General features: G+C 41.6%; 1 protein-coding gene across 3 annotated transcripts in view; it reads right to left on the bottom strand.

Annotated features, from left to right (window-relative positions):
• Window positions 1-16,274, bottom strand: part of KIAA0556 (KIAA0556 ortholog) — a 187,336-nt gene that overhangs the window by 79,258 nt on the left and 91,804 nt on the right. For all 3 annotated transcript variants that reach the window (XM_030579222.1, XM_030579224.1, XM_030579223.1), the window contains exons 13-14: window positions 14,226-14,366; window positions 7,805-8,687 (exon numbers count right to left, since the gene is read on the bottom strand). In XM_030579222.1, coding sequence (XP_030435082.1) covers window positions 7,805-8,687; window positions 14,226-14,366 — 1,024 coding nt within the window. The remainder of the gene's footprint in view (window positions 1-7,804; window positions 8,688-14,225; window positions 14,367-16,274) is intronic.

Below are 16,274 nucleotides of genomic sequence, written 5' to 3'. Positions count from 1 at the left end.
ATCACTGATTCCTCTAGAGACCATTTGTGAACCTGAGAAGAGTCTCTGCTTAGCTGGTTTGCCAGTTTATTGTTAGATACTGCTACATGCATCACAGTTGGATAAATTTCATGACATATATACTAGTTCCATAGTTTTATTGCTTCTCGGCAAAGTTGTGATGGATGGGCACCTCCTTGTTTGTTTACAGAATATACTGCTGACGCATTGCTGATAGCAACTTGCAACACAGAGCCTTGAATCTGAGGGAGTAAGGATTTGAGTGCTAAATGGATAGCCATTAATTCCAAAACACTGATGTCAATTTGCGATTTTTGCAGATTCCAGAGACCCCCTGTTAATAATTTGTTGAAATGTGCCCCCAACCCATCTTGGAAGCATCCATTGTAATTATTACTGAAGGAGGCGGGGGGTTGAACATCATTCCCTTCAGTACATTCCTGGGCTTCATCCACCATAGAAAAGTATTCTAAGCTTTCTTTGGATTGTAAGCATCATGTACATGCTGTGCACCATGAGAATGAAATTTCTTGAAACCCAGAGGTTTCATTCTGAATCTTGTGTAAGGTGTAACATGTTGTTAAAGTCACATGACCCAGAAAGACGAGGAAGAACAGTACTTCCTGCAGTGATTTCTGGAGAAAGCTGGATTTCAGTTTTTGGAATTTTTTCTCTGGGAGGAATGCTCTCATTACTATGGAGTTGACAACTTCTGCTATGAAAAGAATTATTTACATTGGGTGCAATATGATTTTTTCTTGTTTGTCGGAAAACATAATTTTTGGAATAGAGAATACGAGAAGAGAATGACTTTGTTCAACTCGACTTTAGAATGAGCTTTCAGAAGTCAGTCACTGAAATATGAGAACACAAAAATGCATTGTCTGTTCAGGAAGGCTGCAATTACAGAAAGGCATTTTGTAAAACCTCAAGGTAGAGTAGAAAGGCCAAATTGGAAAACCTTGTATTGGAAATGGACCTGTCCTAGGGTTAAATGAAGGTAGTTTTTGTGAGATGGTTGAATGGAAATGTGGATGTAGGTATCTTTTAAATAGAGAGCAGCAAGCTAATCTAGAGCAGAAAGAGAGAGGATAACTGATCTAAGAGTCAGCATCCTGAAGTGAAAATTCCTAATGTATTTGTTTAATTTTCTCAGATCTCGGATTGATCGGAAACATCGATCCTTCTTAGGAAACAGAATAAAACCCCTGATTCCTGAGATCCTCCAGGACTTCCTCTATTATTCTCTGTAGTAGCAGAGAATGGATTTCTGCCCTGAGAATTCTCTTGTGAGAGGTGTCCCTGAAAAAGGAAGGAAAGGGAGAGTGGAATAGTCTTGAACTGTATGGTGTAACCCTCCTTTCCAAAATCCATCTGTCCACGTGATGTTTTGCCATGTATTGTAAAAATCAGACAGACAGTTTCCACAGGGTAGACAACGAGCATCTAAGGTTCGTTTGCAGCTCTTGGTTTTAATATCAAACCTGAGGTCTAATATTTGGCAAAAAGAAGTCATAGAAAAGTAGTTCAGTCTCATCTTGAGTTTGGAGAATCTTTTCCTAAATTGAGACTGAGAAGGAGGAGGATGCTGTTGTTGCTGTTTTTGATAAAGATGTTTTCTTTGAGAGTAATAAAAAGACTGTGAAAATGTTATATTGTCTCTGGTATCTGAATGAGGATGGAGTTCTCTGTCTTAAAGACCGAAACGGTTCTAGACATCTTGCCATAGATCTAGTTTCTTTAATCTTTTCCAACACCTAATCTGTTTTAGAACCTAACAGACTGTCTCTCTCAAACAGAAGTTCCTTAATCTTTGACTTTGTCTCAGGGGAAAGAGAAGAGGACCATAAAAGGAAGTTACCTTGTGCAGTAATGATAGTTCTTCAAGATGTGTGCCCCTATGGGTGTACCATTGTAGTGTGTCTGCATCCCTGTGCATTGGAAGCAGTTTCCAGTAATCACATAGTGTTCTGAGAAAGAATGAGCAGATGCCTAAGTTGCTGCCCTACAGATTTATAAGATTGGAACATTCTTGAGGAAGGTGACAGAGGTGGAAACCACTTCATCGAGTATATGCAGATTCCAGATGGAGGTAACACATTGAGAGCATGATAGCAGTGGCTAGAACAGTTTGAGAACCATTTGGAAAGTCTTTGGGCTGATATTGCAATGCCTTTTGACCTTTCCTCAATGGAGAGGAAAAGCTTAGGAGATTTCCTAAAGGCTTTCGTCCCGTTCAGATAAAAGGCTAAGGGCTTGTCTTCATTACCGGGGTAAGTCGACCTATGTTATGTTACTCTAGCTACATGAATAACGTAGCTGGAATTGACATAGCTTAGATTGACTTCCCCCAGTGTTTTCACTGCACTGCGTTGACGGGAGATGCTCTCCCATCAACTTACCTTAATCTTCTTGGGGAGCTTGAGTACAGGGGTCAACTGGAGAGCGCTCTGTGGTCAATTTGGTGAGTCTTCACTAGACCCACTAAATCAACCCCTGCTGCATCAGTTGAAGCAGTGTAGATCTCCCCATAGTGAAGACCAGCCCTAAGATTCTCCTAACATCTAGCATATGCAGTATAGCCTCCCTATTATCACAGTGAGATAGGAGAAAAGGTTGGTAGGTGAATCAGGTGCTTTATGTGAAAAGACGAGGTCATCTTAGGGTTGAACTTTGAATGTGGCCTAGGAGTAACCTTGTCTTTAAAGAATACTGGGGGGAGGGAACCATTAGTGCTGCTATCTCCCCTATTCTCCTCGCCAAGGTGATGGCCGCCAAAAATGCCATCTTCATTGACAGGTATGAAAGTGAACAAGAGGCCATAGGTTCAATGGATGGTCTAGTCAGGCTCTTTAAAACTAGATTTAGGTCCCATGTTGGAGTGGGATATCTGGGTTGGGGACAGGCATTGCCCATGAGGAATCTCTTTGTACTTGGGTGGGTGAAAACTGAATATCCTTCTGTTTGCTGATGGAAAGCCGTTATGGTTGCAATGTGTACTCAGAGGGCACTGAGGGATAGCTCTGACATCTTGAGATCCTGTACGTAGTGCAATACCATGGGGAGAGTGGAATATGCTGGGGTAATTTGTCTGGAATTGCACCAAACTTGAAACACAGTCCACTTCTGCAGGTACGTGTGTCAGGTAGTTGAATTTCTACTGTGTAGTAGCATTTCCTGCACCTCCTTGGAACCACAAAGGAATCAAGTTCTGAGACAGCGGATCTGCAGGTTGGGATGGAGATTTTGTCCTTTGTTCTGCAAAAAGAGGTAAAGGGGTGGGTTGAAAAGGGATTAGGGAATATGTTCCCAGCTGTGTCGGATATGGGTAACCCATCAGTCTTGGCCTGCTGGGAGCAATCAGAATGATGCTTGCTTTTTCTCTTTTTATTTTTATCAGGACCTTGAACAGCAGAGGGAATGGGAGAAAGACTCTTGTCCCATGGAAGAAGGAGAGCATCCCCTAATGAGTGTTTCCCGAGGCCGGCTCTGGAGCAATAGAGTGGGCATTTCCAGGTAAGTAGGAAACAAGTCTACCATCGGGGTCCCCATTGATAGAATATGCAGTTGGGTTCATTTCCCACTCATGGTCATGTGAGAACTTGCAGTTGAGACTGTTTGCTGTTATGTTCTGCACTCCCAGTAGATAAGCCACTGATATTAAAACGTTGTAGCAATTGCACCAGTTCCATAGCTTTAGTGCTTCTGCGCATAGGGAGGATGGTCTTGCACTCCCTTCACGATTTATGTAATACATGCATGCTATGTTGTCTGTCATAATTTTTGTGTGCTTATTTCTGATCAGTAGAAGAAAGTGAGCACAAGTATTTCTGACCACTCTGAGTTTGAGGAGGTTCATGTGGAGAGTTATCTCCATGGGCAACCACTTATCCTGACTCTTGAAGTTGTTGAGATGTGCTCCCCAGCCAATTAGGAATACAATGTTGGGGGAGATGTGTGAACAGGACCTCCATACAGACCTTTGTTGGGTCTTTCCACCAATCCAGGGAGTGTTTGACCGTGGAAGGCGTTTGTCTAACTTGTCTTTGGTCTGTATACAGATCTGAGCCATGCCTTAAGAAACCTCATGTATAGTCTGGCATGAGATATTATAAATGTGCTTGCCACCATACGTCCCAGAAGCTGGAGGCAATGTCTGGCTGGCGTTTGTGGGCTGGCTGGAATTGCCTAAATGAGCGTGGGCAGGCTGTGAAATCTGTGTTGTGGAAGGAGTGCTTTTGCCTGCAGTGAGTCGAGATCGGCCCCTATAAACTCCAAACATGGTACTAAAGTTAAGGTTGATTTTTGGACATTAATTTGTAGACCCAGCTTCATGAATATGTCCATAGTTCCGTGGGTGACTCGTAGGGCATCTTTGAAGGAGTGGGGCCTGAGGAGACAGTCATCCAAGTATGTGTAAATCATAATCCCCAGGGTGTGAAGATAAGTCAATACTCTGGAAAGGACCTTGGAGAACATTCTGGGAGCCGAAGAGAAGCCAAAAGGAAGTATTCTGTTCTGGTAATAATCCTGACTGAGGGTAAACCAAAGGAATTATCTTTGGGACGGTAAAATGGATATGTGGAAATATGCATCCTGGAGGTCAAGGGCTGAGAACCATCTCCCTGATCCAGAGATGGAATAATCACTGCTATTGTGACCATCCTGAGTTTTTCTGCCTTCATGTACTTTTTCAGTGCTCTGAGGTCCAGTATGGGTCTCCAACCTCCTTTTTTCTTGGGGATCAGGAAATATCGGGAATAAAAACCTTTTGCCTCTGAGATGTACCGGAACAGGTTCTATGGCTTCCAGGCATAGGAGATGATCTATTTCCTGTCTTGACAATCTCTCGTAAGAAAGGTCCCTGAAGAGGGGATGGGGAGGGAGGTGAAATGAATAAAGTATCCATTGCAGAAAATCTCCAAAACGCATTTGTCGGTATATATGTGTTCCTAATTTTGAAGAAACAGAGCAAGACAGCATCCGAAGGGATGCGGAAGGTCTGAAAGTTACAGCTAATGCTGTAGGGAGTGGTCTCCCAAAGTCTTGACCAAGACATCAAAATTGGTGTTTCGAGGTGGAAGGTTTTGATGTTGAAGATTGAGGGGCTGAGGGTTTACACCTATGAAATGTAGACTTCTTTTGCTATGGCTCATAATAGCGCTGTGGAGGGGACTGTGGCTGACGTCATGTGTGGGAATACTGAGGACTAAATTTCCTTTTCTGATCCAGTGTGTAGATTCCCAATGACCATAGTGTGTCTCTACAATTTTGAGAATGTGGAGCAATGCCTCAGTCTTAAATGCAAACAATTTTGTGCATTCGAAAGAGATCTTCTACCATCATCTAAATCTTCTTTGGGAGCCCCAAAAGGTATAACCATGATGTGTCCATCACATCACGACCACTGTTGATACCGAGCGGGCCATTGTATCCACAGCACCTAGTGAAGTCTGGAGTGTCGCCACTAGCTGCCCCTCATATACAATGGTCTGAAACTGTTCTCGTTGTGATTCTGGCAGGTGGTCAATAAAAGCACTAAGTTTGGCGTAGATCTTGTGGTTGCATTTCGCTGTTAAGCCTGGTAATTTGCAATTCTGAACTGCAAGGTCAATGAAGAGTAGGTCTTCCTTTCAAACAAGTCAAAATTTTTCCAGTCCCTATCATAAGAGGTAGATTTCATGTGGTGTTGGCGGCCACGGGAGTTCATTGCATCCCTCCACCAGGTGTAGTTTCAACTTTAGTTCCTGGCTTTTTTGGCATCTGGCTTTTAGCTGCTAGCAAAAATGTGGAATGTGGGCCTCTCCAAGGCATCGCACACAGAGGGAATGTCTGTCTGTAACCACTATGGCTTCCCTGCCAGAGAGGTGACTCTTAAACCCAGGGGAACCAGGCGTACCCCTTACTGGGGGCAATCCCTTGGGGGTGGGGGCAGGGTGAAGAGAAGGAGATAAAATAAAAACTAGGGGGGTGATTTATTTATTTTTAAACAAGGAAGGAAAAACTAACGGAAACCCCATAACACTAAGAAGAAAAGAGCAAATGAAAACACTAAGGGAACATTTCTAAAGACCTAAAATATCTGTGGCCTGGTCTACACTGGCTGGGGGAGGGGAGAGAATCGATCTTAAAGATATGCAACTTCAGCTATGAGAATAGTGTAGCTGAAGTCGACGTATCTTAGATCAACTTAGGATCACTTACTTCGTGTCCTCGCGGCGTGGGAATGACAGCCACCGCTCCCCCCATTGACTTTGCTTCTGCCTCTCACCGAGCTGGAGTTCAGCAGTCAACGGAAGAGTGATCGGGGATCGATTTATTGCGTCTACACTACACACGATAAATCGATCCCCAATAGATCGATAGCTACCTGCCTATCCGGCAGGTAGTGTAGACGCACCCTGTAAATGGATTGCTAATTGGCGGTTGAGAAGGAACTGAGGGTGGTTCCCCCTCACAACACTAATTAGCCTTAAGGCACAGACAACACAAGGAAGGGAAAGAGCATGTACAGGCCCAACAGACACTGCTACCAAAGATCTCTGATCAAACGTTCAGGGACACAGACACACCTACAGGGGAGCACTCATAGGGACACATCTCAAAGAAGAACCAAACATGTCTGCGACGAGTTACAGAGAAGGCAACCAATCTAGAAGCAGCATCCAAAATGTCACATGAAGCTCTAAGGGTGTCTGTCCACATTTTGACTATCCTTGATGAGGGCATTGGCTAATATACTCTGCTCTTATGGAAGATTATTTGCAAAAAGTGAAATTTTGTCCCAGATATGAAATGTGTATGTGGCCATCATTGCCTCATCATTTACAATTCTCATATTTAAGGAAAATGAAGAAAACAGCTTCCTTCCCAAAGGATCTAATCTTTCCCCCTCTCTGTCATTAGGGGCTTAGTGTAAATACCCAGATCTTGACCTCTATACTGTTGTTGCCAGTCCTAGGGAGTTAGGAGGAAGATGCACATGAAAGCATGAAAAGCCCACATAAAGGATTTGGTACAGCTTGTCCACTTCCTTGGAAATAGGTTGGTAGGCTGGCTTGGGAGTCTGAAAGGCCCAGAGTCCATGGCTAGGGCATCTGTATAGCTGCGCGACCTTGAAGCCACAAATCCTGGGAGCCTATCTCAGGACTTCCAGGCTTCTGCCTATGTGGCCTGGAGCCTGGAAACCTTGAGAGCACTGGCTCAGGCTGGAGTTCTGAGGGGTTAAAGGCTTCCTGCTCGAGAACTAGAAGCTAAGCCTTGGCTAGAGCCAGGATTCCCAGGCTCCATGAAAGGGAATCTGGAAGCGCTCACATGATGGGGCTTGATCTGGAGCCACATACCATGGAAACACAGGCTCCCCAGCACCTCCACCAGGTGAGCTGGCAGGAAACCAGTCATGTTTCTGACAGAACCTGCCTGAGAATCAATGAAAATTCATCAAATCTAAACCATTTTTACAAAACTTTTCAGGTTAATAAATATGCAGGATCTGATTAAACTGTTTCATCAGAATTTCCAGCTAGTCCTATTGTAAAGATAACCTTCCAACATAATTAACCATGGAATCCATTCCTCCTCTGAACACGACTGACACCCAAACTTAGAATGCAAGCTGTTCAGGACTGAGGATCTCTAGCAATATATGTTTGCACTATGCTCAGTACAGTCGTGTCTCTGTACTGCTCGAGGACAACAAAAACTATATACTGCATTAGCGTAACTAAAACCTGTCTCATATAATCCTGATAATGGAGAATATGTAAGCAATGCTTGAGTTAAGGATGCTATCTTCATCTCTTACCTGTGTGTGTCAGACCTTCATCTCCATGACTTGTACATAAAACCTCCTTTCTTACACTTCTGCTGCTTCTCCTCCCACTAGCAGGACATTCAGGGGTGCAGCAATATTTGTTTGGAAGCTGGTCTAAAATGTCCAAGTCAATAGAACAGCCTTTACTGGTTACTATTTGTGTCTTCTCATCTCCATTTACATTCCTACTGTTGGACCTCCTCAGTTCACTTCCGTGACATTTGATAGTCTCATCAATAAGTCCTGGACAGCCCCTCATGGTGCCATCAGACTGCTCTTGAATTCTCACATCTAAAGGGTGCTCTGTATCCAGCCAGGAGGGTTTCTGTTTATGGCACTTCTCTGTCACTCGGGAAGAGGACTGTAACCAAGATGGAGTTACACCTGAAGATTCAGATAATTTTCTTCCAGTTAGTTTTTCCATTTGCTCACTCATAGTAAGCTCGTCATCAGACTGAACGTATTCCATAACTGCTGATTCTGACCTATCATTCTTGAGAGCCTTCGCAGACATAGGAGCTGATAACACCTTCAGATCTTCTTCTAATTTAGTCAATTTCTCTTTCCTAAAGTTGATGGAATTCATCATTTCCTCAGGGAGATTTTCTTCTAAGGAATATTTCCAGTGTAATGAAGCCCTGTCTGGCTGTGGGTATTTTAAAAACAGGTCCTCCTTATTGCCTGTGCTATTAGCTCCATTTGATTTTTTATTTCCTTGTACAGAATGTGCAGCAATCTCTTGTCTATTGTCTTTAAGGTCAATTGTAGTGCTGAAATCAGTGGTTAGATCTCCACAGCCTTTTTCTAATTGATCATCAAATACAAGGTTCTCATCAATATATAGTTTCACATTCTTTGCACACACGTCAAGGTCCTAAAGGAAATGAAATAGAAGCATGAAGATTTGCATTGTACTGCCCCATGTACCAGATATAACAGAATTGATATACTGACTCCAGAGTGAATAGGGAACATATTAATATAATATGATATTAATCCATATAAAGATACAAAATGTTTTTAAATGTAGGTTCCAAGCAATCAGACTTTCATGGGGATCACTGTGGAGGTCCAGGGGAATAGAATTTCCCCCTGCAGATTATGGGTCATCAGAATAGCAACTCCACAGATGCTAAAATAACCCATGAGCTGCTGCCCAGTAAACCTATAAATGGGAAGTTTTGGCTAGTATATATGTGTAGTGGTGGACCCACTAGTCTAACTATCACCCCAACCCCCTCGCATCATTGCAGGCAGAACTACCACAGAGTGGTACTCTGTCATATTTCAGTGAAACCACAACACTTCCACTAAGGTCAGCATCTTCCAAGCCCCTCAGAAGGGGAGAAAGAAGACTTGACTTTAGAGATTACAGGGTTGTTTTATTATATGATTGTGAAAGATAAAGACTCTTGAAAAAATAAGACTGTCCTAAATTTCCTGTAAGAAGAAGGCAGTAAACTAAGGTTCCAAAATAGCTGTTGCTCTGTTGCTATTGTTTCAAATATAGTCAGAAGTTAAATTTTCTCTTTTATCACTGGTGTGGTTAGGTGTTCTCCCTGTGTGCTGTCCTAGCAGACTTTGAGCGAACCATTCAATGATCACAAGATTGATTAAGGTACGAAGGCACCCAGCCAGGTTTATTGCCGACGAAGCATGGTCCTACCTCCCCGGATCAATATCTACAAGTACACTAGCACATGTATGTCCATGACAATGGACACAGCTCAGTCAGTGGTGGGATTTTCCACTGCCCACCTAGGCTGGCCAAAGAAACTCCCTCTGAGATACCTCTTTATACATCAATACAAACAAGTTACATATTGCCCTTGACATATCTGGGCACCACCCATTGCCTTGTACCTGTTGGTTCGATCAAAACATCTCTATCCGTCATGCTGTCATCCTGACCTAATCTTTAGGATGAGTCAGTATGTTCCTGTTATTTTTGGGGAATGTGCTGGTATTGGGGTGTTCTGGTACCATCCTTCTGGAATGTGTTTGCATGTATATTCTTGTACATAACACTACTTAGGAATGTGTGTTTCTGCAATATCAGACCTGTTATTGCCAGATTCCGTGAGCAGGGTCTGCCTCTAGATCATAGCCTGACTTTGCTTGGTATTAGAAAAGCTTTGATCATTTCTTTAGTACAGGCCTCAAGCCTCATACTAGGCTTCTGATACAAGGGCTTATGTTTCAGGACCTCTTCCTACTACAACTGGTACCCCAGAAAGGTATCTGGGAGTTGTACAGGGATCCAGAATAAGAGTTAGAAAATGGAACAAGTTTACTGATCAAGACTACTTTTACTATTGTAAGCATGGCATGCATCTTCATGGTATCTGAATACCTTTTAAGGCTTAAGTTGAGGCATTCAAGATTTCAGTAAGAGAGCCCCAAAGTCCTGCTGTTTTTCCTCTTGCCTGCAGCTTTACCAGTCAGCTAGGAAACCAAAATTTGGAAAAGCCTCAGCAAAGAGGGCAAGTTTGATCTTAATTGTATTTCTGCTGGATGTGAGTTCCAGAGGCATTGTCTGCTACCAAGAAAACTACCACTAGCATCTCCAATCTTCACCATTCGCTTGTGACACAAATTACACAGTAGGTTGAGACACTGAGGCACCCTTTAGGGTGACTTGGCTTACACCATTTAGGGAGGCTGATGTGATCCATCTGATGGATGGCAGACTTTATACAGATGAAATTTACTCCTAGGGGAATTCTGTGCCACTGCACAAGCACAGAATTAATGTACCCTGCAGATTTTACTCTTTCCCTGCAGAATAACTGATTCATGCACCCCTTCTGGGTAGTGTTCCCAAGTAGTTTAGGCATCAGGAGCAGCTAAAGGAGAAGTAAATCACCGCCTCGGGGTGTGAGGCTGGGCAGTGCATGCAAGACTCTGTCCCTCACGTTTGCTATCTCAGTGTGCCCAGAGCCAGGGCATATTTAAGTGCCGTTCCAGATCATAGCCTAACTTCACTTCTAAGAATGTGCTGCCCACAGCAAAGAAAAACCTGCAGCTGGCCTGTGCTCACGGGGCTTGGGCTGCAGGGGCTGTTTCACTGCTGTGTAGACTACTAGACTAGGGCTTGAACCCAGGCTCTAGGACCCTGCAGGGGAGTCCACCAACTTCACAGGAGGGGTGTGTGTGTGTGTATGTGCGCGCGTGTGTGTGTGTAGGCAGTGCAGGAGGATGGGGTGTGGAAATGATGTGTACACACATGCAGGGGTGTGCAAGAGAGAGGGAAAATAGGTCTGTGCGCACAGGGGAATGTAGAGAATGCAAGAAGGGGAAACTTGGTGGGATGCACCAAGGAATACAGAAAGGTGCAAGAAGCAGGTGGCATTTGAAGGACGGAGTGGAGGATGGAAAAAACTTGGGTGTATACTATGGCTGTTTTAAGCTGCTCTAGCAAAACAAAGCAGTTGTAAACCCAATTTAACTGACTAGTACATTCTGACTTCTTGTGCTGCTTCAGAGTGGCAGGAAGCAGCCAGTGCACATTGGTGCAACTGATCATCAAAGGCAACATTTAAAAAAAAAGATATATGGTTGCTACTTCAAATTACTAGAAATATCACATGGTAACATTATACTTGGGTTTTTTGTTCATTTATGGAATTTTTAAATTAAAAAAACAAGGAAATTCCCACATTAATTTTATCTTGTACCAAAACACTCACCATACCTGCATGGTTATTGCATGGTATCCCTTTAGGACAGAGTAAGGTGATTTGGGTACCCTGGCAGCATTTTACCATACATTAACATGTTTGGATTTACTGAAGTTCAATTTTAGTTCTGAATTTCCTGGATTTATTATATTTGGTCTGGGAATAATTGTGACATCTCTACTATATTTTACACTATATACTGATTTATATTGTTAACCTTAACTTCATCAAAAAGGAATTAACTCAGGTAAGTCCTATGTCCTATTATATAGGAGGTCAGACTAGATTATCACAATGGTTTCTATAATCTATGAATCTTAGAACCAGAAAATGGAATTTTTCATTCAAAAATGTTTTGACAATTTCAAGACTTTGTCATCAACATTTTTTGAGTTGGGAGATTCATCAGAAGTGACCCTGTTTCACAGAGGTTGTTTTGACGAAATAATATTTTTTGATTACCTTAACCTTTTTTGGTGCCTATAACCACCCCAGAGTGTTAATTCCTTGAGTAAGATATGCACATAACCCTAATGAATATTGTTTTTCCACAGGTACCAAGAGGTCTGATTCCAAGACATATGCTCTAAAAAGTGTGGATCTACAGAGATACTTCTCAAAAAGAGGAAATGAATTTCATTGTGAGCCTGTTTATGAACAGTGAATTTCACAGATTAACACATTTCTTATGTGAATTAACACTTTAAAACACTAAATTTAGCAATCCCATTAATTCTATGTATTCCCAAAGTAAATAAAGGCAATAGTAATAAAGGCAATTTCCTTAAAGTTTATAGGTTTAGTCATTATTATACCTGCCTTTATAATTAATCCAGTAAATGTAGGTCTAGATCCAAAACCCAGTGAAATCAATGGATAGACTATATTCACTTAATAGGCTTTAGATCAGTCCCTTAATCAGCCAGTTGTGTGATTTGGTGTGTGATTTCTCTTAAATTAGCAAACTTATCTATGTTGGTGATTATCTAAGATATCACCTTGATCACATTTGCATTAAAATCAATACATGCAGCAGTCGCCTTCAGAAGTGCCCTTAAATTTTAATCAATAATGATAGTGAGACAGTACTTTTATTTGAGATGTCCCATAAATTAATACACATTTTCACTTAAATCAGTTACATTTTCTGTAGTAATTGTGTGGTGGGTTCTAACAGTTTTCTTTCCACCACTTCTTCTGACCTTCAGTCGCCTGTTTTAAAATCCTAGATCCCTAAACAGTCTCAACAATTCCAGTTTCTGTTCAAGTACTTGTTCAAACTGAGTTGAGCTTTGCATGGTATTGCAAAAATATTCGGGATTCACTTGGGATACATTTAGACACTTCTCCCCACTATGGCTTTTTTGAGGGGTAGAAAGAAGGGGAAGTGGGTGGTGATACTTAGGATCTTAAAAAAATAGTTTTGGTCAGGATTTATTTTAGCAGGGAAGGGAGTGATCAGAGGGCTGTTATAAGTTACATTGTAATGCTCTTTATTATTTATTTCTTTTAAAATACTTGAATAAAAATGAATACAGCAGAAATGATGCTAACTTCTCCATATCACAGATGATAGAGGACTATGCAGAATTGTTTTCTATTATTTCTCTGCCTGAAAAATAGTGGGCTAGATCCTCAGCTGGCATAAGTCAGCACTGCTGCACAGGAGTCAATAGGACTACACTAGTTTGTACTAGCTGAGAACCTAGCCACAGTGGGGGTTTTCTAACTATTTCATCTAATCAAATCAATATACAGTTACATTTGCGACATATTCAACACATGGTGACAATAGACCAGTATTATTTACTCCACAAATAGAATTCCTTTTCAAAGGGTTCAGAAAGGTCCATTGTATCCCCCCTGTTTACAGTATAACATCCTGTAACCCACATTTAATACACACAGCAACAAGGATTCCAGAAAATAATTTAAGCTGGTGTTATATTGTGTTTGTGAAGACTGTTTCCTCTGTGGCAACTTCTATACATTTGTATTGCCATATGCTTATATAAGAACACAGATGAGAGCAAGTCAGAAAGGATAAAGATTATCTCATTTATAATCCAGAACAGAAAATCCTCTTTGACTCAGTACCTGGGAATTTTCTGAACTGAACATCATAGTGTATTAACTAGAATAATTTCACAGTGAATTTCAGACATACGAATCAGTAACCATTTGCCACGTAATGTCTCTTGCAATGCTAGAATATTTTGAAGTTTTAACATGCATACACAGATCGTACATGACAAATTTCAAGTGACAAAAACTACAAGAACCTGAGTTGGAGAGTCAGTCAATCTCTCTCTCGTAAATCATCTACAAAATAATCATGTGATCAGACAAATAGTCTTGTCTATTCTGATAATATAACCCAAACAGAGACCTGCACATTGAGATGCACTTACCTTTCAGTGTCTCAATTTCTGATTACCAGTAAAGCCACAACAAACACTCTAAGCAAGGATTTTGTTATCCCTTCTGAAATACTAGCAAGGATCTGAAAGAAAATACTGACTTTGTTGGTGAAACACTATGAGCTGCATTTCTACCACTTATAATTAAGATAACAAAACCCCACAGTAGATGAGACATCCCTCCAGCTCCCCCTTCCTATTAGAGAAGACAATACCTATATTTATTTCACACTTTTGGAAGGAAGGTCAAACTGAGTCTATCTAGGTCTAAGGTGAGGGTACACAGCAAAGAGTTGAGAAGAAGCTGCTTACACTAAGAGTGGTCGTGTTGTAATTCCAAATCTTGATCTTAGATATACCAAAGTCACGTGACCGACTGGGATTGCGGATAACAAAGTAAAGCTGAACTGGCGCACGAAAAGGACACATCCACAGGAAACGCTCCTTGGTGCTCTAAAACACAGACAAGCAGAGATTGTTAGTAATTGACTTTTCTTCTCCTGAAGCAAAGTAGTTGTGATTAACTCAGAGCTCACCAGAAAAAGGGAGCAGAGAGCCCAAGTTACAGGAACAACAAATTGACAGACAAGACTGCTAAAGAGAAAGCAAAAGGAGAAAACCTTTAACCACAGGCTCCAAAGTGTACACTCTACTCTCCTGCCTGCAGAAAAGCACAGAGCAGATGGGCTGTTAAATATAGGTCTGCTACCTGCTGTGCTTGTGAGAAGTTTGCATGCTCACCATGATCAGACTGTCTGCAATGCTTTGTACATGCAGGGTCAAAACCAGTCCACAGTTTATTTTAATCCAATTAACCAGCTTTGCAAGTTGAGGAGGGTGGGGGGGATGGGAGTATGATTTGAGCCCACCACACTGAGAAAAAAGATTAATACAATTTCTGAAGGTACATTTCTGGTTTAACCCTTGGGAATAAGGGACTCGACGTTATTTTCTGTACTGCTCATGCTTTACCAGACTCCTTTGCAGACAATTTTAGACCTAGAGCTTACAGATCTACAGAGGTGCGTGCCTGATGTTTTTGAAGTCTCACAGAGAACCACATTATGGATTTGAGTAGACATCTGCAAATGGACAAAGGGGATTAAAAAACACAAGAATATAGCCTCTGTAGCCTGCAACGATCTACCTCCACATGCAGCTACTGAGTTTATATCACGAGGTCAGAGAGCAAAATCCATAATCCCCACCCCAGTTACTGAGATCCTCCAGTGCTATTACACTGCCAACAGCAGGGAAAAGAGTAAGAAGCAAGGGGTTTCAAAAGCCAAGAGGAAAAGGGTAGGACATGTTCTGGCAACCAGAAAGGATGGTATTTTGGCAGCTATAGGTAAAGTCAGGTGAGGATGCACAGTATGAGAACGTCTTGAAATTTTTCTGTTGAACAGTTTTTTCAACAGAAAACTGAGTTTTTGACAAGAAATTTTTGTGAAAAGTATGCTTTCTGTGGAAATTTTTTATTTTTGGTCAAAAATTGAATGACCAACCCCCAAAACATTTCAGACAAACCACCAAATATTTCAATTTAGAAATACTGCTGCAGTTCCACAAGAGAGTTCAGTTGCCTCATATTCCCTTTCCCCTCTATTTCTGACCAGCTCAGTATAGGAGGGTTTTAGAGTGGTAATGGGTTTTAGAAAGTTGGGGAATGGGAGTCACTGGAGTGGTGGCGGGGACTGACTGGCTTTTTCCATTCCTCCAAAGCACTCCTTTTTCTCTGGACCACCTCATTCTCCTCTTTAAAATTCTTCCATTGACGTTGATGTGGAAGTCATTAGAAGGTTAAAATTTTTATTCTTGCCTTCAAGACTGCAGGCAGCTCTGCTCCTGCTTATAGTTTGCAAGAACCCCACAAACCTCAGTCTCTTTTGTTCTCAGTGGAAGGTGTATGTCTTAAAACTTGCCTTTGACCATATAGACACATAACACAGAGTACATGTAATTTATAAAAAACACACATACCACCAAAACAAAACATTACACCACACACAAAATTTTCCCCTGGGAAGAGCATGATAGAAAGATCAAATCACATGTGACATTGCACCATAGTGGAAGACATGCAGTATAAGAACTTGCACAGAATAGGACAGATTAATATGCCACACATCACTATTACATCTGAGTGGCTCACATATACTAATTAATGTATCTTCAGACAGTGTGTGAAGGAGAGAAGTACAGTATTATCCCTATTTTACAAACTGGGAACTGAGGCTCAGCGAGATTAAGGGTCACTTTTTCAAAAAGCACCTATGTCACTTAGAACCTGAAGTACAATTGACTTTCAGTAGAACTTAAAGACTTCTGAAAATTTTATCTCAAATGACTTGCTGAAAGTCA

Source organism: Gopherus evgoodei, chromosome 10 (genome assembly GCF_007399415.2).
Source record: "Gopherus evgoodei ecotype Sinaloan lineage chromosome 10, rGopEvg1_v1.p, whole genome shotgun sequence".
NCBI lineage: Eukaryota > Metazoa > Chordata > Testudines > Testudinidae > Gopherus > Gopherus evgoodei.
Note: the sequence above shows the minus strand (reverse complement) of the source record. Positions and strands in the feature narration are given on the sequence as shown.